Here is a 21752-nt window from a genome sequence, read left to right as displayed (position 1 = left end):
ATTCTGGTTGTAAATTCAATTTAAATAAAGAATAAGAGTCATATCTGACATACAGTCAACCATCCTGCCTCCCAGATCCTTCAGTCACTTCGTATGACATGCACTGGACTCTAATAGAATACCTGTTGGTAGGCTAGAAGGAATATCAGATAACATGGAAGCCTGTCATAAGCAGTACCATGGTACTGTGACTCAGCACTGACACTGAAGAGAAGCTGAATGTACAGTCGTAGTCTATTAAGGCTGTGTGATGTGTGTATTAAGGCTGTATGACATATTGGTCCTATGATAATTTTGTTTCACTGTCAATATTGGTCAAAGTTGATTGTAGGATGCAAAACCATGGTATACACTACTTACTGTTGTGGTGACAAGCACCTGTGGCCGCTGCATAAACCATGGTCTATAAATGCAGATGTTATTTAAAGAATAATGGAATAAAATGTTCATAAGATGTTGAAAATGTATAGTATAGGAATGTGGAGGGTTCATTCAAATTACAGTCTATTATATCCCATAACATTCACCTCAATCCTGTGGATTCCCATAACATTCACCTCAATCCTGTGGATTCCCATAACATTCACCTCAATCCTGTGGATTCCCATAACATTCACCTCAATCTTGTGGATTCCCATAACATTCACCTCAATCCTGTGGAGTCACCTCAACCTTGATTTGGTAAGACCCAATCAAAACTGAGGTCAATCACAAGACTGCAGTATATATACATGTACAGCTGTATGAAAACTGATTGTGAAAAAATATTCTGTATATTCTGAATGCAAGTCTTCAAAATTAGGCATGCAAGACAATACGCCCTTGTCAATGCCATTGCTGGCAAGTGAAGCTTAGAGTGTCCCTAGATTATAGTGATATGGGATCAAAACACAAGGTTCCTAGGGTGCTGTTGTACAGAACAACCTTAGCACTAAGACTACTTTAAGTCTATGTTAAAGTATGGGAGTTAAGGTTACCTTAGTGTTAAGATCGCTTTGTAGGTCACCCTGGATCTCATTCAATTTCAAATGCTAACATATGCATGCGTCTTTTCAATACTATTATCTTAAAGGACTCCATTCAACAACATATGGTTTAGGCTCATTTCTTGATGTCCCTTGACAATGTAGTCGTTTATGACAGAAATGTGTTTTAATAAATTGTTTTATGATTGTAGTGGCCACTGGAATCTTCACCATTAGTATCTTGATGAAAGGTTGGAGGCTTTCAGCTCACGCAATTCGGATTTACCATCCTTCAGAATAGGCCTCTTTACTTTCCGTCCATCTTGATCAAACAGCAGCACGCGATCCTATAGCACAAACAAAAAATTTCAGCGGCAGTTCTTCCTTCAGGTACTCAACTCCAGCATGTAAGAAAAACAATCCTATACTGAGGAGAGGAATAACTAAGACTGTAACACTCAAAGATTATTTGTTTTCTTAATGATTTTAACATTAGTATAGTTGTCTGTGTGCATTGCAACACAAACAAATTTTCTAATACATTGAGATTTCTTTCCATATTCATACCATAACAGACTGAATAGTAGTAAAGTTCTTTAGAAATTTTACAGAAACAATAATTCTGTCAGAAAACCATGTTCTATGGATAGTCAACTTCTTTAGTGCTATGTGGTTTTCCTTCATCTTTAGAACTTCTAAAATGCCTTTCAAAAATGATTCTGTCATCAAAAGATAACAGGAATCTTACCCTTTTTATTTCTCTGTACATATCGTCTACAAATCTTTTCTTATGCCTGTAATCCTGGATGAAGAAATGAAAAAAAAAAAAACAGAGTAAGTTATGTTGGACTGTAATAACTGATTAATGAGTAAAATCTTGTGATAAATACATTGTATTAAGGACAACATCAGATATCAAAAGCAGTTTTGAAGGGACGTGTTATTACATGAAGCAAATAGCATGTCAGTTACATTCACAGTCCAGTAGTCACTGAGTTAATGCTGCCCTCAGCCATATTTTCAGGTATGTGGTGGTCACTGGTCAGTGACATGGGTCCAGTGGACATCAGCAGTGAAGCATGCTTGTTGTAATCTTGAGCACTTTAATCTTAAAGTGGAACTGCCTGGTGCCCATTAAGTACTTACCCTGATACGAATGCAAATACAGACAGGAACCCATACCAGTAGACTGCAGATCAACACTGCACCAATCAAGTTGTCACGAAAAAATATTACTGAAACAGGAAAGAGTCTCCCATTACAAATCATCTTGAAGGCGAAGCAGAAGTATCATGGGTAATTATGGCAGATTATGATTACTCTCATTGATCCATTTAAGCAAGAGAGTAACTAACAATTCAACCTAAGACTTTCAACACAGACACGAAGGACAAAAGACAAAACAAAGATTGACTTAAAACTTAGAAAGACCAACTTCAAGAGCTGACCCCCGAGAAAGGAATCAACATGGTACAGCAAAATCATTGTGCAACATAGCACAGATGTGCCACCACAAGAAAAAGCAGGCATTACCTCTCTTGAAATTATTAATAACTTGGGGGAAATAATGAAACATATCCATATTTCAGCTTTGTCATGCAGTAAGTGAGCGTGAGTGAGTTTAGTTTTAAAATGCCCTCAGCAGTATACCAGCTTTGTGGCAAGTCTGTAAATAGTTGAGTCTCTACGTGACAATCCACTGATCAACAGCATGAGCATTGATCCATGCAGTTGGGATATGATGATGTGTCAACCAAGTCAGTAAGTGACTGACCACCTGATTCCGTTAGTCACCTCTTAAGACAAGCAGGGGTTACTGAAGATCATTTCTTACCCAGATCTTCTTTGTCATGCAAGTAATCAAGTCCTCCACCTTTCATACAAAGTCAACTGACTTTAAACGGAGGTGGCTGAATAAACAAGGATTTGCCATACATGTGCTGTCTGATGTCAAACTTTGTAAAATCTAAGTTCTTTTAGTTATACAGTCAGGCCGCGTTAATCCGGACACTTCTGTTTTTCATCAAAAACGTTCGGATAGTGAAACGTACGGACTACTGAAACGAACTTTTATGAACACAACTACAGTAGAGTTACTTCCCTTTGACATGGCAATACAAAAACATACGAACGTATACAAGTTTCAAAAGACTTTATTACAGTTTGCAGACATAATTACTTGAATATTTGTATAATAACCAATCAATGCATACAATCATGTCTGGATAGATTATATATACCACTGTCACTTAACAATTACCACTGAATGGGGCCCATGGTGTGATGGGATCATCCGAACCTTTTTGATGTACTGCCGGATTAATGAAGCAAAACTATGTGTAAATTAGCTAATCTGTTACCGTTGATTAACGTCCGGATACGGAGAGTGAAGCACCGGATTATTGAATCAAGAGGTAATGAGTTTACATAGTAAACAAGATTGGTTACAGCTAGTTATTGTTCGGATATCGCGGGAATCGGATTGTTGGGGTCTGGACTAACGCGGCCTGACTGTATTTAGAAAATGGATTAAAATGAACTTAGTTTGAACTCTGGAAAACTCACTGATTTCACTGATGGACAGGTTTTCGATGATGGAGAACAGCCTCTCAACAGTATTCTGCACTGTGCGTTTACATGTCCCCTGTAATAATAAAATATACAAGGCTTGTGGCAAAAGCAAGAGAAAATGATCGAGATATGCAAGAAACATTTCCAACAACGAAAGATAATACAACAGGTTTCAATAAATCAAGGTAGGTATTGGAAGTGTGTCTTCATGGCTGGTAGGTAGGTGATTTTTCAATGAATTTTCTCATGACATGGGAGGTACTAGAAGGGTTTTTACATTTGATGCTAAAGGTATGTCCTGGAAAAGATTTCACATACAATGGTGGAAATGGAAGGTGTTACAAAAGTTTTTATCCATTTCACAAAGACTGTTAAGTGATGAAGAAGTTTTCATGTTTCTGACATACCTGGGTGCAGTAGCCCTGTACACAGGGTCGTCCATCTGGCAGCAGGGAAGGAGGGTCATACCGTTCACATGGAGACGTAGCATTCACACGGCAACACCTGTAGCAGGAGGTGTCCACTGGAAAGTACATGACAAATAATACCAAAATAAGACATTGCATTATTGCATGTTATCAACTTTACATCTTATAAACGAAAAAATAAAACATTAAGTGACCATAGACTGTAATATTCTGAACAGCAAAAGAAATGCAACTCTGTTCTTTTGTCAAATATTTAAATAGCGGAAATACACAATAATAATTTATTGAACACTTACTTTTATGAGTTTTCAACTTTTTAAAAATTGCATTTCTGTTTAATAAAATCTGTTCTCCCCCAATCCAGTGCCTCTATGAGAAATATGTATCATGACAAAGACAAAATATTGAAATAAAACAAGTATTGCCTTAGTTTCATTAGTTGCTTTTACGTACCTCCATCACAGATACAGGAATGGAGGTTCCTTCCCTCACAAAATGACAGACATTCTCCATCTCTACAAATCCCTCTAAAACAAATCATGAGAAAATGGAAACAACTTGACAAAGTCACATTTCTTGATACTTTGAACATTTTGGGTTTTGTATAGGAGCAATCAACAAAAAAGGAAAAAAGACAAAAAAGGACACCTGAAATGGGCAGTACGCATTAAAACCATGTGGCGAACCAAATCAGGATTTTTGGAATGACAAACAAATGCTTTAGCCTATAATTTTTCACTCCCACTAGCAGTAATGGCAGAGTTATGGTAACTTTTCAAATCAGCCATGCAGTATTGAGGTTTCAAAATCCTTTCTACAAACAAGCAAAGTATTCTGACCAATGTATCTGATTTGAGTATCCTAAAATTGAACATATTAATGGGCAATAATGAACAGAAATATCAAAGACATCAGAAAAATGTTGTTCATACATGTACTTTCAACGGGCTTTATTACACACTGGCGCAACAACAAAAAGGATGTACTGAGGTTTCTTTTAAGTTTCCAAATCAAAATGAAGAATTATTTTAGAAAACTGACATCTGTCTCTAGAATCCACATATATATTGATTGGACTGTCAAAATAAAAGGTCTTTGTTGTGCAAGATCTTTATGTGTGTTTATCAGATTTTTATGCAGAGAGATATCATATTTGAGTGACTATATATTGTTAATGAAAAAATGGCTGTACTCACTCATCAAGACATGGAGTATTATCTTGCTTCTTTGCTGCTGCTGGACAAGCCAAGCTGGTTCCAGTGATGAAGTTAAGGAGTCAATACCATCTTGTTCTTAACTGAACTTACAATTTAGAGGACATATCTGTCCTTTTCAATATGACACTCATTTGTTTTCAGAATTTCACATCATTTCATCTCATTTCATTTAGTTTTACGCCACACACACCAATATTCCAGCTACATGGTGGCAGTCTGTGAATAATCAAGACTGGACCAGATCATCCAGTGATTAACAGCATGAGCATCAATCAGCACACTTGGGAACCAATGATATGTCAACCAAGTCAGTGAGCCTGACCACCTGATCCCATTAGTTGCCTCTTATGACATGTATAGTCACCTTTTATTGCTAGCATGAGTTAGCCTGAAAGACTATTCTAACCCCGACCTTCAAGGGTCCCTTTAAATGAATGACATGAAGAAGATAAGCTGGAATTGTGGAACACGAAACAAATATTCAACCAACAGTCAGTTTCCAAAAACGAAACATTCAGTAAAAGCATGTTTTGTCACACTTTTCTGATGAGCAGGTTTCGAAGCATATACATATGTCCACTAGCATAAAAGCAATTGATGTTTTCATTAGTATGGTAGCTGCAGGGTTATGAGGAGTAAATCTTTTACATGGATAGTCAGAAATTATTTATCATAATAATGGACATGAAAGAACACTTGACTGTCCTGTAACCTAGCATTCAAATAATGATCATATACATACCTTGCATAGTGAGAGCTGCAACTGATTGGCCCACATGCCAACTATCTTAGTATCAAAACCTAGCAGACTCTAAGTCATGGCATGAAAAATGTCTTACACATTTTAGGCTTAGAGTTTGTGAGATATCTTGCAATATCTTGATAAAGATTTACAGCTATCATTGCACTAAAACATGGTCGTGACACTTGCTCACAGACTAACCTACTGACTTCGGGATTTTAAAGGCAGTTACAAAAGGATATTCACAGTAACTTGCATCAAGACAAGTGACATTGTTGTCAGCAACACAGATGTGGCCCAAGCTAGCCAACTGGCAGTTGACACAGCATGCATGGTTCACAGGGCTGGAGTACAAGGAGAGGTCAACATGACATTCAAACCATACTATAAACTAAGCCTCATTCCAGAACACAGTTAATAGTAAACAATGTAATCAGTGTCATAGGACAAAACATGTGCAAATTCATGATATAAAAAAACACAAGCTGTGTCGGATGAATTTACATATAATTTATAGGCAGTGTCAAGTCTTAAATGAAACTATGAAATATTTAAGATCAAACTGTTAACCTAGCACATCATAATTATGATTTAAGGCATCAGACATGTACAGGTGTGTAAGATGGTCATACCTGCACACTGCACTTCCCGAAAACTGGCAGGTGGAACTGCAGCAAGGGTCAAGGCCAAATTTGCCAAGGTATCCAGCATCACATTGCTCCCCGAGTTCACTCTCAACACGACCGTTACCACACGCCTGCTGTGGAGTCCTCTCTAGGTGACAACAGCAATGTAACCATAATTTAAATAAACCTTTACCATTAGCATTGCTGGTTAAACAGTATATCAGAAAAAACATCAAAAACATCATCTGATCTTCTTGTCAAAAATAAGGAAATGGGATTGTGTTTGAGTTTTTTAAAATCACTTTACTTCTTTTTGATCTGGGTACAGCATTGTCAAGTCAGCATATCTGTGTACAGAGCATAGAGTAAGTCAAATTATGAAGCTATTATCTGTGTAAATAGATTATGGCAGGACGACCACATTTCCAAAAAGGTGTCATGTGTGCAGTGGGAGTATGCATTAAATTAATGTTTGAGTTTTGACCTTATGCTTCTGTACCCTTATCTTAAACTTAGAAATGAAATCATTCATTCTCATTATTGCAGTGCCAATAATGACTAACAGGATGTTCTATATGTAGTTCTTAAAGGCACAATGTCACACGTGCGTGGCAATATTTTGGCCTATATTATATATATATATATATATATATATATTCGGGCATATTCATTGACTTTAGCTTCCTATTGAGGCAACACAAGACTCATTATCCCTTACGACTTGCCTGAAATTGATAATTGAAACTTTGAGGTAAACAGCTTCGAAACAGATAACACTTGCCATACATGGGCCATAAATGATTCCGTACATTCGAAAAATGTTGCACAGTGCTTTTTGTGTTGCAGAACTGGTTTCAGTTAAAAGTTGTGTGTAGGACATTAAAAAAAAGTGAACATAACTCTGTGGATTTCGCTTGAAATAATGTTCAGGTAGTATCTGGGGGTGAGAGTCGATTTAAAGCAATGTTGCATAAATTCAACTGAATTTTTTAATTTAACACTGTAATCTAAATACATAATTTTCTTTAGAATAAATTGTTAGTTTGCCTGAAGGCTGATACTTAGGGCAGAGAGCAATGCATTTTGCATTTTTAGAGAAGTGTGTAGTGACATTGTGCTTTTAAAGAATACAGTTTTAGACTTGCCATTTCAAGTTTTTCTATGTTTATTGACATAGCTGTATGTACTGGGGTTATCAGTCTAAGGAGTTAGTCTGTTTTATAAAAAGGGTGGACAGGTTATTCCATTCTAAAACAATCAAGCTTTTCAATACAATAGCCCTCAGCTTCCTATTTGATTAACAATACATAACTACAGAGTACTTCCACAGCTTTTGCACCCGAATTTCTGGTCACACTGCTTATAACTCTGGACAAGACACTGGCACATAGCTCAGGTTAGACAGCTACTTTTTCCTTCCCTTGGGGGGAGGAAATAATCCTAATTTATAGAATACACTTCAGGTTGGGGGTTATGGGATGCACTCTTACCATCATCCACATATCCATATCATCTTCCTGTCATTGCTTTCGGACTAATTATCTATATGTGATCATTAAGGTTGATCATTTGTCTTCCATATGTTAAATTGTAAAAACTATGAAGTGTTTTATTAATTTTAGTAATAATAACTTATCTATATGAAACCAGTGATATTCATATTTTGCCATACTTTATTAAAGGGTGATTGACTGATCATTTGATTCCTGTGGAATAAATGTCCACACACACATACAGTTTGCTATTTGTAAGGACTCACCCCTACAACAAATGCATGCTCAAAATTAACATGTTTCAAATGCATTTACAATATCAGAAGCAAATAACATATTGATAATGACACATTACCTTCTGAAACAAACATATCATCAAAAATTATGCCTGTGAGGTTGGAGATGGGAGAGGAGTAATGTCCCCTTGCACATATACATGTACAATGTTTTACCAAAATACCCAGACTGGGTGGCACGACATCAACTTCTAATAATAACAAAAATATCAAAAATTATCCCTGTGGACTTGTCTGGCTTAACAATTTTCAAGACTGAATGAATTTTGGGATTCACAACATCAACTTTGGTGTGGCATTTCGATGTTACACATAAACCTCTTTTGGTTTCTTTCTTAACAGCACCAGTGCACCTACCTTTGAAACAAGCACTGCCTTTTGACTGCAGAACTCTGTCAATCAGAACTTTGCTGCACGTGGAAAATTGCTGAAATTAAAGGAACTAATCAGAACACTGACCTCAAATTAGTTTTTATTTTACTTACCTGAAAGCCACAGCTGACATTGATGTTGAAATGGTGATTTCCTTTGAAGAAGATCCAGTATGACTTTACTGGATATTTTATTGCCAGGAAAAGGATGATGATGGAAAATGGTACAAAATTCACATGGGCTGGGATGTAAAAGCTTTGTATCCATACTTAAACCTTTTTAAACTGAATCATTTTCTATTTCACTATCTCTAATGATCTTTCAAAAATTACAAAAAAAACCCACACAATTAAAACATAATAAAATTAAATCATACTTATATCTTGGTTATCTTTAAAACAAGATAGACCCTCTGCCAGATGGACATATTATCATATACATCTGGTATGCAATGTATGCAAACAGTTTCACAACTCACATAGTTGTTGGGGTCCACCCCGCTCACAGAGTAGGGGTACATGAGGTATTTGCCGTCACCTAGTATGAAGGAAGGAGAACAGTCACTTCCATCATGCTCACTTCCCCAGTTGTGTCCTGAAAAAATGCAGCAATTTCACAACAATTCACAAACATTGAATTTTATTTCATCTTAGTTTACTGCTATTAAGACTCTCACCAACAAAAGTAGAGTGTGGATGAGTTATGTGCAAATTCATTTCTTCATATTCTTAAGTGTTTCACATAACAATCCCAAACAAAACAGCAGTAGAGTGATGTTGTAACAGTACTTTGATCTGATGGAAGAAAGTACTTTTGCTTTGTCAGAGACAAATTAACCATTCTATAATGAGGTATAAAAGAAGAATCAAATTGAATTAGATATTATGGGGTGGACACTTACCAAGTTCTGCATATATTTAGGTCGAAAAACAGCAGCATGTTGAAAAATATGAAAAGAAACAAATTTGAGTCAACAAATAAACACTGACTCGCCATTATGGTGGTAGCCTGCCACCTCGTTGTATTGCGGTACTTGACACATCCGTAATCGGATATAAAATTCTGAACTTATGTGGCCTATTTTATTGAGAAATCCGATTAACATGACATTTGATCAACACATTCGTGAAAAAACTTTTATTTTAACGTTGACAGTATTTCAGCTAAAGCCATTAGATGAATGGAGCCTGTTAATATCTAGCGAAGGAGAGAACTCCATCGTATCGCAGTAAACAAAATACTTCATTCCCCAGGAGATAAATATAGCTCATGACATCAATTCCGCGTTAGTTTTGGCAATAAGGATATGCAGATGACTTAGTTCAGATGGAGTGGGAAGGGTCATATATGAAACGTAAATGTTATAGCATGTATTTCATAGATGGGGGTCAGACAGATTCCAGATTTGAATGTTAATAATTCTGCTGGATAATGCTTACGGAGATTCGATGCATGCTGTTGGTTTCAAAAAAGTATACAAACCACTGACGTTAGGCTGTGGATTTACACACAAAATCACCTCTAAGAGCCATGTCTAGCACGCAAAACCGGAAATACCAATTTGCTGCGATACCATGAATACCGCAATACAACAAGGTCTGAGTATACACCTAGCAACGATCAAATGATACCATAACGCCCACACCAAAACCCTAAAGAAGACAACTGAGGTGTATTTATGAACAGGAAAAAGAATATTGTGATCATATTGCAAATATTAACTTTCAAAGAAAGTTTATTAATGTCCATGTGAAAGTGAAAGAGAGAGGGGAGGTGGAACCAAATCTTACTCTGAGATAAAAGTGGGAATCATCAAGACATAGTGTACCCCACTGTGCCCACTTTTCTTATAACAGCAAACTGCAGTCACCCAGAGAACAATAGCAGGATTATTTATAGTCTGTTTCCATGTAAAATCTTGAAGGGCATTTAGAAGTGGGATGCATAAGAAAAGCAAGATTTCTGGATGTCAACTTCTTTATTGTGAATAACATGATCTTTCTATGCTTGCTCTTTCATCACCTGACGTTGAGCTATTCACAAAAAAGAAGTTGTTTCAAGGCAAGACTCTCTACACCATGACCACAAGTCTGAATAAATTGGTGAGCACATTTCCACACAAATCTGTCACAGTCCTGTATATGTATGTTAAAATGAGCCTCCATTTCATCATTCTTCATCATGACTAATGCCCAAGTTCACTACATTGATAATGCACAGGGTGGACAAAATGCTCTTGGGAGCATTATTTCTTTACGTGTACTAAATATAGTGAAATCAGAAAAATGCCTTCTTTTACATCCACAGATAAGATCTAGAAACTATTTCAAACAAGGTTTTAAGCAAAGAGTTCATCGCTTCATAACTAGAAGCAAACGATTTGTAACTGTTATATACTAGTTTATGAATTAATTAACCTTTAGCCTGCTGAATTAATTTCAGCATAAGGCGCTGAGAAGAGGGTGGGTGATTTCAAACAGTCGGTGTGTCATTAAATAAGGAACAACTGAAAAAATATTCAGCTCATCAATACTAGATAGAAAAATAAACATTATTATCAAAAAATATCCAGACAATTTCAAACGTACAGACATTAATTGCAAGACAAACATAAATAAAGTAAATTTTATTGAATTTAACTGAACTGCTCGATTGACAGCCGGATGCATTTTATATTAGGAGCCGTATAAATTGTCCAATTATTGCAAACCGATTTCAATATTCTTACTACTGATATTTCATAAGTATCTGACTTTAATTTCGTATATTTGTATCGGCAAATATCCGCGCGACGACAAATTAAAAATTAATCCTGAAAAAAAAATAATCGAAAACGTTCGTCGTAATCAAATCATGTTTTCGATGTCATGACAGGTCTTACTGAAATGGCACTATTACGTTTATTTAAACGTGTCATGTCATGAAAATAGCCGAATAAAGTACATGATTTATAAACATTCATGAGTGCAAATTTCAAGTGTTATGGTTCAATAAGTTTTGCACAAACCCGCAAAAAGACGGTGTTAGATCGTGTTACACGTACGAAAAACAAACATGGCATGCTTCATCCAATCGATGATGTAACATTGAGATTAGTTTTGTTTATAATTATTTGAGCCGAAAGTTACTAATTTTTAGAAAATGGGAAACTTATGGGCTTTCTCTTCGTCAAGGAACACAAAATATTGATTAAACTATCAAAAAATATTTCATTATGAAGAAAATATTTGACTGGGTACCATATGACGGTGGTGCCCTGGAAGTCAACAATGGCCGTTATTTTCGACTGCGTGCCGAGAAATTCGGCGATCTCATTTTTATTTCGCGGGCGTTTCGTTTTAAGGTATATAAACGTATTGAACATTATATATTTAAAAAGGTGAGAATTAGTACATTCCATACATAATTCATATGACACGTAAATCCGACTCGTTGAATAATTATTGCAAGATTTATTTGGAGATGTCATTATCCTGCACTCCTGTCGAATGGGTTCGACGGCAGCATTGAGAGGATTAAGTATGTAGATTACGACTTCAAGAGTTACTTACACTATACTATATACCTCTGCCCACTAGCCTGATACAGACCATTATTCCCCTGTTAATTAACACCACCCATATACCAAAGTGGGCACAGTGGAAGTAAACCAACAAGATTTGTAACAACTGACCATGAGCAGTGACAAGGTCCGCCATCTGGGCCAGCACAACATCCCCATTCTCGTTTCTGGTACTGCTGAATGCAGTATTCAGACTTGTTTGAACACCATTGATTGATCCAACTTGAACAGAACAAATAATTAGAATTATCTTTGCCATATCTCATTTGCTTTATCATTTCTGAGAGTAGTATATATTCAAGTATATTCCTTTAATGCAATAAGAATATGAAATTGTACACTTGTAAAAAAATTGTGATCATGTTAGTGACTAAGGTACAATACGTATTGCAGTGCAAGGCCTTCAGTTTGGTACATGAAATATAATCACAATGAAGAAAATTGACAAGAGTCAAACCTAAAAAAATGGGTCAACCTCTAAACATCTTTGAAAAGGTTCAAAAAGGCGAACAAAATGGTGGTACAGAAACTGAAAATATTGAATTTTGTTATTGTATTATGGTATACCAAACTGACTGTAAAATACAGACTGTTCTACTAATACCATGCCATACCATTTCACCCCTGATGGTGACAACATAAAACTTGTTGTTAAAGAAAAGCATTTCACTACTGTATACAGTTAGCGGACTCTACAGTGGAAACAACTTGGGTGTACAGACTAAATTCAGGTGTAAGCACATTTCATGCATGATTATGACAGCGCCTGTGTAGAATGTTTGAAGTTGAAAGTTGTACCTTTAGAGCAGATTCCTCCAACACTGCTTGTTTTGGGTGAGGCAATGTAAGCGAGTCCGAGTACATTGTTGACAAACGATAGGTGTGTAAACAAGTGGGCTAAACAGTAATCCTTGAAGCTCAGATCTTGGCCAAATACCTGAGAAGAGAAATATAAGAGTAAGATATAGAAATGTGTTGGTGTCAATTAATGGTTGTTATGGATATCATCATGAATGTTGCATGTAATGGTGCGTCCTGACAGACCAAGAATTCACAAACACTTGTTTCTAAGTACGATCTTATGCTCATGGATACATGTCTGAAAAGAAGATTATTTCCAGTCATTGACAGATGTGTTTGATGAATGGTGAGAGCTGACCCTTCAAGAAACCTATGGAGATCATCATGTTGTGTGAAGTGATAACACACTCAGTGTCAGTGACTCTAGACAGTGCAAATTTCTGACGAGACCTTTGCAATATGGGGTGTGACACTTGTTTGAGTGCACTGGTTGATGAAATGAACGTCACAGCATTATCATGAGACAGGTGCCCGAACGCATCCTCCTAACTCACTGTAGAAGTCCTGTCCCCACCCTTACTGAACTCGGCGGGAAACATAGGTCTCCTGAGAAGTTAGCTCAGATACACACAGGTGTAGTCACTGATGAGTAGCTTCTGCCTCTGTGATAGAGAGATACTGCCAACATATCTACTGGACCTAACTGTATAAGAGTTTTTCCACAAAGTTTTGTTCTCTGGTGAGGTTTTACCAAGAGAGTGTCATAATCAGGATGGGAAGAAAAGTTCATGTGCAGAATGTGAGATACACCATGTCTCCACAGTACATTTATTTACTTTCATGAAAACAAAAGGACAACAGAATGATTACTGTAGTGATGTTTAACAGTAATACATGAACACAAAGTAAGAAAGTTGACAGCCATTTATTTTAAAGTATGGCTTGAAAACTGCACATACACATTTCATAATCAAAACTTCTCACTCAGCAATCAAATCAAAGACAGAAAACTCCAACTTCAAATTGAAATGATAGTCTACAGTTAACACATCTTGTCATATGGGGCAAGGTGGTTGAAGGTGTTCACTGGAATGTCCTACACCGTTTTACTGTTAAACAAAAAGGATTTCACACATTGCTACGAAGAGATGTGTTAAAAATGATGATGCCGAGATAAAATGGGGTTATTATTAAAGGAAATGTGACCAAAATCCAAACTGTGTCACTTTGAAATTCAGTTCTCTCAAGTGTATGATATAAGCCCTTGAATGCAAACCTGGAGTAATGTGAGTGTGTCCCAGCTTGACGTGGCCATGTTGAAGTGTACAGCATCACCAGTCACGGTAGTTGGGCTCTCATAGATCTGCATCTGCAAGAGAGAATGACTGCCTCTAAATAAGAGCTGGGATGTTCTGGCCCCACCACATGGTAGACGAGGTTATTGGAGGCTGTAGCTAGGGAGAATGGCAGGTGCCTGGGGTGAAGACTATACATATGTTATAGGGGTAACACTGTTATCAATACAGAAGCCTGAGGTCTTCAATCAACTGCTTGACAAAGGAGGCAAATGATACCGCGGTGAAAAACAGTGTTAACTCTATAATAGATAAAACGGGTGGAAACTGATAAGAAAAATTAAGAAGACAAAACACCATCATAAATTTAATTGTAAGATTACTTCAAAAATCTTGTAATGTTTGAACATGGAACAACATTTTTGATCTTGGAGCCAAACAACATTTATGATGTTGTTATATACAGTGACTTCATTTGGCAACAATGACCCATCGTTAAAGATTCAGCGGGCCATAATCATTTGCAGAGGCCCGCTCATTTCTCACAACTAGAGGGTGGTTTCATAATTCCTTCAATTTTACCTATAATAGACATTATTTACATATTATGTGGCAACACAACGGGAAGAGGAAACTAGACAAACAATCTTAATGATAAAACATGCAGTACATATAAAGTAAGTGAGAAGTTGATTAAGGTTGCCTGTTATAGCATAATCACTTTGTTTTAACATAAAACCTTCTTATCTTCTCCTGCAACAAGTCAGCATTATATATGATAAGCATCCTCAAAGATATCTTTTGAGATCACCTTATTTCATTGGTCATATACCATATAAATGACCATATTTTCAGTTTCACTGTTTCACTGCAAATGGAACTTTAAAGAAGTGAAGATGTGAGTTATCTCCCCTGGTTCAGTATTCAAGCAGCCTGAATCTGCCATGTGCCTGAGCACTAACTTATTCACAGATCCCAAATTGCTACTTACCAATGCAATCTCAAATCCAAGTCCTGTGAGTCCAGCACTGTTCCACACTGTTCTCTTGTATATCGCATCTACTCTCTCAATAACACCTGCCTAACAAAGGAATATAAGGATTCTTGCTAAGGCTTGGATATACAACTGGTTGCAAAGTAACCATATCATGCAATATAAATGCAATTTTGGGGGACAAAAATATCATTTAATATGGAACCTGGCACATACTAGTTGTCTCTCTTAACCCAAGATAATGTGGAAACATTCTGTATTTTGCCCCTTCAGATCATGTCACCCAAATGCACCTCAAATGGTACATGTATTTGGGGGCTAACTGTCTCTTGACTACTAACCATATATGAGGCTGTGGTATAAATGTCACTGCCACCAATCGTCTGGTAGAACCTGTAATCGGCTACAGCTACAAGTTGACAAGTGTTCCAGCTTGGAGTGGATCTCTTACTACGCCCAGGAAATCCTGCAAGGGTATTATCACTTGCAAGTAACATAGAGTTCGAAGACACACATGGAGATTATTAGCAGGGAGTGTTTTAGTAATAAAAAAACCCAACAAAATATAATACAAAAAAATAATACAAAAACACATGTATATAATCATCTCTTGTGCATGTACTGTTATATGTGAATTAATCAAAATTGAAAATATCATTTGCAAAAGTAACTTTGGAAATGGTGCAGGGTGCATCATGCAGAATAAACTGCCAAACATATTGCAGACATGTTGGGTTTAATGAGCACTAACAAACAGATGAATCTAAATTAACTTCCTGGAAATGTTGTGCAAAGATGGCATGATGGCGTCTCATCAATGCATAGGTCCTGTCAGATGACCATCTACTAATCATGAGATCAATGTTTGTGAGTGAGTGAGTTTAGTTTTATGCCACACTCAGCAATATTCCAGCTATATGGCGGCAGTCTGTAAATAATCGAGTACGGATCAGACAATCCAGTGACCAACAGCATGAGCATCGATCTGCACAGTTTGGAACTGAAGACACGTGTCAACTAAGTCAGCAAGCCTGACCACCCTAGCCTGTTAGTCTCCTCATACGACAAGCATAGTTGCCATCTGGGGCAAGCATGGGTTGCTGAAGGCCTATTCTATCCCAGACCTCCAAGTGTCAGATCAACATCTGAATTGTATTTAGCATCCTGGTAAAGAACAAGAAAAAACTCTTTCTGACCAGTCTGCAAGTAATTTCCATATGATCATTACAGTCTGTATTTTGTTTACAATGGTTAGACTGGGGTGCAGGCAGATACACTTTTCACTTATATAACAAAATGTTGCAATTACAGAACGGAAAGTAATATGTGAAAATGGAACCGTCAACATGCTACATTTGCGGTTGAAACCTGTCAAAACCTCTCGATCCATATCAGCAAACAATTTTGGGGACCTATCTTACATGGAATTCCAATGGAGGTACCAACCTCTGCCTGATGTAGGTGGGTCTTGGGCATCCATAGGGTCAGCCTCATCCTCTGCATGGACAGACCCACAAAAAGTCCCCCTGAAACACGCAGCAGCTCCGTTCAAGAAGTAACAATACTGTAACAATGGAGAGATTGATAATCAGGTTACAGTGCCAGAATGACCATCCTTGATGGTTTCATCATAATAAAAATATACTCAAAAAGAGCACTCATTTCATGTGTAATATCGTCACATCACTTTGTTGTCCTAATTTACCAATATTGCACCCCATTACCTTTTCCCTGCCTCATGTTGGTTGAAGTCCAGCTTGATGTCAGAGCCTCGGTAAACTACCATCCTTCCTCTGTACTTCTGTCTGCTAGCTTTGTCAACATGGCGCCACATAGGCTGGGCAACACAAACATGAAAATGATACTGAATATCTAAGTCAAATTCAGTGAGAGTTTTTGGTTCAATATCATCTTGAATAATATCTCAGTTATATCACTTCATTAATCAGGGAGGCAGTTCATAAGTCTGTTTACATTTACTACTTAGATGCAGCTCACAAGTACAAAGCAAGATAAAATATGGTAACACTGGGATATCATCCATAATCCTGGCATCAGATTGCTACACTTGTATTGGTACAACTGAAGTAGCAGCCCATTGACAACATTCACTAATTCTGAAACACAAAATACAACCATCACCTTATTATCCAACTTAGTATTCTTATGATTTCCTGCATTGAAGAAAATGTATCCACAAGTTGCTGATATTTTGTGAGGGAACTGTTATTGTTCTTGTCATTACACATTGCTGTCAGTCAAACATCATGCCTATATACATGGTATTGATGGATGCCATCAACTGAACATACCTCTATGACAAACAGTTCTCTTTCCACGAACACAGTTCCTGTGAACATTTCTCCTTCAAAGTAGCCATGCACTTCTGAATCTTCCACACCTTCGAAGAAACAATGAACCCTGTGCTATATCCTGATACAGTCAAGTCTCATTATCCTTTTATCCAAGAATGGGCTTTATGTGACGGTTTTGATGGTAACAAATTGAATAAATATAATTTAGTCTGATTTATTTAGTCTGACATCCTAATTAATCTGACGATTTGCTGTGCAATGGATGATGTCGGATTAACAAGAGTTGACTGTGTATGCTATCAAAATGTCATATAAATGCAGAATTTCTGCTAAGTTTTGGACCATTTCTGAGCCAAACATCATTTTTAAATGGCAGGTTAAATATGCTCAAAGACAAAAGCCCTTGACCTGGTCAGAATATATCAGAGATCAGCGATTAAGAGATCAGAGATTAAATAATGGTGCCTACGTCCAGGGAGATCACTGGTCATTGATGGGTAAATATTTAAAACATTCAGATCCAAAACACTTCAAGAATAGTTAAGAACGAATCTTCAAACAGGAAAATACTGCTACAATTGTCAAAGTCAAGTACAGAGCCTCATGAGATGGGCTGATAATATTCTCTAAACACTGTAGAGTAGTTTGTGTGCTGAACATCTTGGCGTGCTTGAGTCAACAGGGCTCAAAACTGGCTGTAGACACCACCAGATTTAGCAGACACTTACCAACAACATTCCCTGCGAAGAAGTTTCCTTCTTGAAGACCAACCACCTCCCTGCTGTTGTCACCATGAATGACCATGATCTTAAATCCGGAAGAAAAAATCTCAGTTCTGGGACGAAGTCTATTTGTGAAAGTTCTGAAAGAGAATTGTTATTGTATTCAGTTTGAGACAATATCTGAACAAGCTAATTTATCCCTGAAAGGGACCCGTAAAGATTCTGGGGTAGAATAGGCCTTCAGCAACCCATGCTTGCCATCACAGGGACTTGTATCGCTTAGAAACAGCGCTTGAAAGACATATATGTGTATAGACCCTACCCTAGTACTATATAAAAGGAATTAAGAAACAAATTTAAAAGGTGAGTTGATGCTCATCTTGTTGATCACTGGATCACACCATACAGCTGGAATATTGCCGAGTGTGGCGTAATACTAAACTCACTCAGTCACTATTCCTGAAAGGAACTTAAGATTCTTTCTCATAATATTTTTACCAATAAAAACAGTACATGCACAGCAAAAATTGTGCTAAACTGTAACAGTCAACACAATCACAGGCTTAATTGGATTTATACATTTTTTATGTCATACGTTTATGGACGTTTAAGTATTTACTTGGGCTATGACATTGTAAATGCTGGATAAACAAGAAAACAATGGATCTTCTTAACTGTCTGAAAACCCATAGCACAAAGATGATAGTGGCAAATATAGTGGAAAAAACATTAAAAAACTAGATGGAAGTCAAGTTAAGAATATCTGCATTGAAGTATGCTTTTTTTCCATTTCAAATCACCTGTTGTAAGCATGAAAACTAAATTCTCTTGTTAAACCCTCTTCTGCATCATCAGCGCTCCGTTTTGACCTCGAGAAAACGTTGATGTGGTCGATGACTTCATAGTAGCTCAATGAATCTGATAAGCTACCTGCAAATAAGTTCATATGTATGAGTCTGGTAGCTTAATCATTTCACAAAATTTATAATATTTGATAATTTGGAATACTGATGTTATATGAAACTGACATATAGGGAATAACAACAGATCCTAACCACATTTTCTTCTGATTCTGGCTGTTTGGTCTGGTGTTGCTCTTATTCGGGAATTTAGGAAAATATGTTGCGAAACTAAACATTAGTACAAAGGGAATTTGTTAATAAGGAAAATGTTCATCGTATGTCAGTTTTGTGTCACATGATCTGAAGCCATTTGGCCATTCCATTTGTTTTTAGGTGGGAAAGATTATCATTCTATGATAAAGAACAAATATTTTTATCAAAATCGTTAACACTAACCATTACCCTAACCCTAAGACCCTAAAACCTCAAACTAATCCTAATAAATAGGATACCTTTCCAGCGGGGGTAACGGGCGGAACTCATGCACAATATATATAGGGTTGAACCACTTAGTGTTACGTCTGTTAATCTGAAGAAAGAATATAGGGGAACGGAAGGAACCCTTTCCAAGACTTATACTGACACGCATGGGTAATTTTCATCGCTTTGCACGCTGTGATCAATATATCAAAAGCCATCAAACTCTGAAACTAAATTAAATTCTGCAGGGGCCCTTTCTACGTACCTCCTGCGACATGAATAGTTGTCAATACACAGGCACATACAATTGGTGAAAACATTGTTACAACGGCTTCTCCATTAATTTCCAACTGTTTGACCCGGTTGACGGTCCTTTTTGTTGAAGACACTACTCTTGACAAGTGCGAGTCCCGTTGCTGTGCACGCCATCGAGCACTGCCCTCTGGTGGAAATTGTCAAGGGAGGTTACTGGTGGTGGTACAAGGAATATCTACTTATTCTATTTTGACGCCCCTTTTAAGAGCAGTTGTCGTTTTATATTCTGAAACTACACAAACACGTTTTATACTTTGATCGTTTCCTGGTTCAATAAAGTTTCACAAGGAAAGAGAAATGGTTCATAATTTCATTAGGTTGCTAAAATGAATCAACGGTTGGTTTAGATGGGTAGGATGCAGTTCTATTTATTCAACTGAACAAAATGGTAACGAATTTAAACATTCTTTGAAGGATTGGTAAATTTCAACTTTTTAAAGAGACTGGTAATTTATTAAAGGAGTGGGGTGTCTTGTAAATGTATGTTAACTGTATTTGAGATGAACGAAGAGTATCCCCGCGGTGAAAGGTGAAAGAATGTTCAGATTTCTGAATGCGCAGATGATAAGATTGACTTTGACCCCTTAATATTCATGACATTTGATGTTGAAAGTCGCATCAATTGATCCAAAATATATTACATAAATATGTTATATTTTAGAGGCAATAGATAAAAAAAACCCAGCTCCCAAAACAGTTTGCCATTGGATGGTTAATGTGAACTCCTGTCAAAAGAATCTGCAGTGAACTTATAACTATATTTGACAGAAATATATTTAACGAGACTTAAATAAACATAAACTAACTCTCTCTCTCTCTCTCTCTCTCTCTCTCTCTCAGTGCTGAAATGCGTCAATAAGTTGCATCTCTCTCCTCTCTCTCTCTCTCTCAGTACTGAAATGCATCAATAAGAAAGTTGCAATCTCAGTTTTTGATAATCAGTTCAGTTGATGATGACTGAAATGATTGAATCATTGGTCGATAGGAGGAAGTGTACAGAAAATCTCTGCGAGTCCGGTCAGGGAGACTATATAGAAATGTTGTTGACTATCCCTGGTCGTTCACAACTTATGGCTAGGGTTGGTGGTGGGTGGTGATGGTTCAGTTGTACATGCAACTCCATAAAAAATCATCATGACGCCTACTCCTAGCCATAAATTATGAACGGTGCCTTAGTTCAGGTGAGACTCCACACACTCATTCTAATACATACATATAAAGCAATCATGCAGCTGTTAATATGCAAATTTTGAATCAGCGAAGTCGATCCAAATTCCAACCCTTTGAGGAAAGAGCTTTCATAGAATTTGCAATGCAGGCGTTGCTTTGGGACAAGGGGCATAACTCCTGACCAATATACACCTGCGAAAGTGGTTTAATGTACAGTCAAAGGGAGGTAATTGTGTTCAGACACTCGTAACTGCTTTTTGTTCATGGTCAAAGGGAGGTTATCATAATTATGTTTATACCTGAGTTAGCTCCCTTCCTTTAACTCCACACAGTGTCCCTTTTAGAACGTCATATATGGCGTGTGCGGCATTAAACAATTAAACGGAATTAACCATGTAAACTAATCAGCAGTCATTTCCCTAGTCAGACGTGGAGATAACAGTTTATAGAAAATTTAATAAAACAATTACAGTTACCTCCCTGAGACCACCAACGAAACCATGTACCCTATCTGCTGAGGTTTCACATCATTTGCTGAAGAGACTT

General features: G+C 37.0%; 1 protein-coding gene across 1 annotated transcript; it reads right to left on the bottom strand.

The window, feature by feature from the left end:
• Positions 1–1198: 1198 nt before the first annotated feature.
• On the bottom strand, positions 1199–20041 carry LOC137297920 (ADAM 17-like protease). The gene is made up of 23 exons (XM_067829911.1): positions 19987–20041; positions 19200–19329; positions 18406–18539; positions 17675–17763; positions 17087–17199; positions 16809–16888; positions 15704–15828; positions 15360–15449; positions 14350–14442; positions 13071–13209; positions 12384–12494; positions 9612–9617; positions 9189–9304; positions 8696–8765; positions 6556–6697; positions 6166–6267; positions 5161–5223; positions 4418–4491; positions 3944–4059; positions 3531–3609; positions 2112–2200; positions 1714–1767; positions 1199–1312 (listed from the first exon to the last, which is right to left on the bottom strand). Exons 1-23 carry the CDS (start codon positions 20039–20041, stop codon positions 1199–1201), a joined length of 2184 nt encoding a protein of 727 aa, XP_067686012.1.
• Positions 20042–21752: the final 1711 nt, after the last annotated feature.

Source organism: Haliotis asinina, chromosome 10 (genome assembly GCF_037392515.1).
Source record: "Haliotis asinina isolate JCU_RB_2024 chromosome 10, JCU_Hal_asi_v2, whole genome shotgun sequence".
NCBI lineage: Eukaryota > Metazoa > Mollusca > Gastropoda > Lepetellida > Haliotidae > Haliotis > Haliotis asinina.
The sequence above is the reverse complement of the archived record's forward strand: the minus strand, read 5'-3'. Positions and strand labels throughout refer to the sequence as shown.

What these genes read in the sequence shown, in the direction of transcription:
- LOC137297920 (XM_067829911.1), bottom strand. Translation starts at nt 20,041, where the DNA reads ATGTTTTCACCAATTGTATGTGCCTGTGTATTGACAACTATTCATGTC. An exon ending in TGGAGGAATCTGCTCTAAAG is followed by an intron (nt 12,495 to 13,070) that starts GTACAACTTTCA and finishes GTTCTGTTCAAG; the next exon opens with TTGGATCAATCAATGGTGTT. An exon ending in TCGGGAAGTGCAGTGTGCAG is followed by an intron (nt 6,268 to 6,555) that starts GTATGACCATCT and finishes CTTGTACTCCAG; the next exon opens with CCCTGTGAACCATGCATGCT.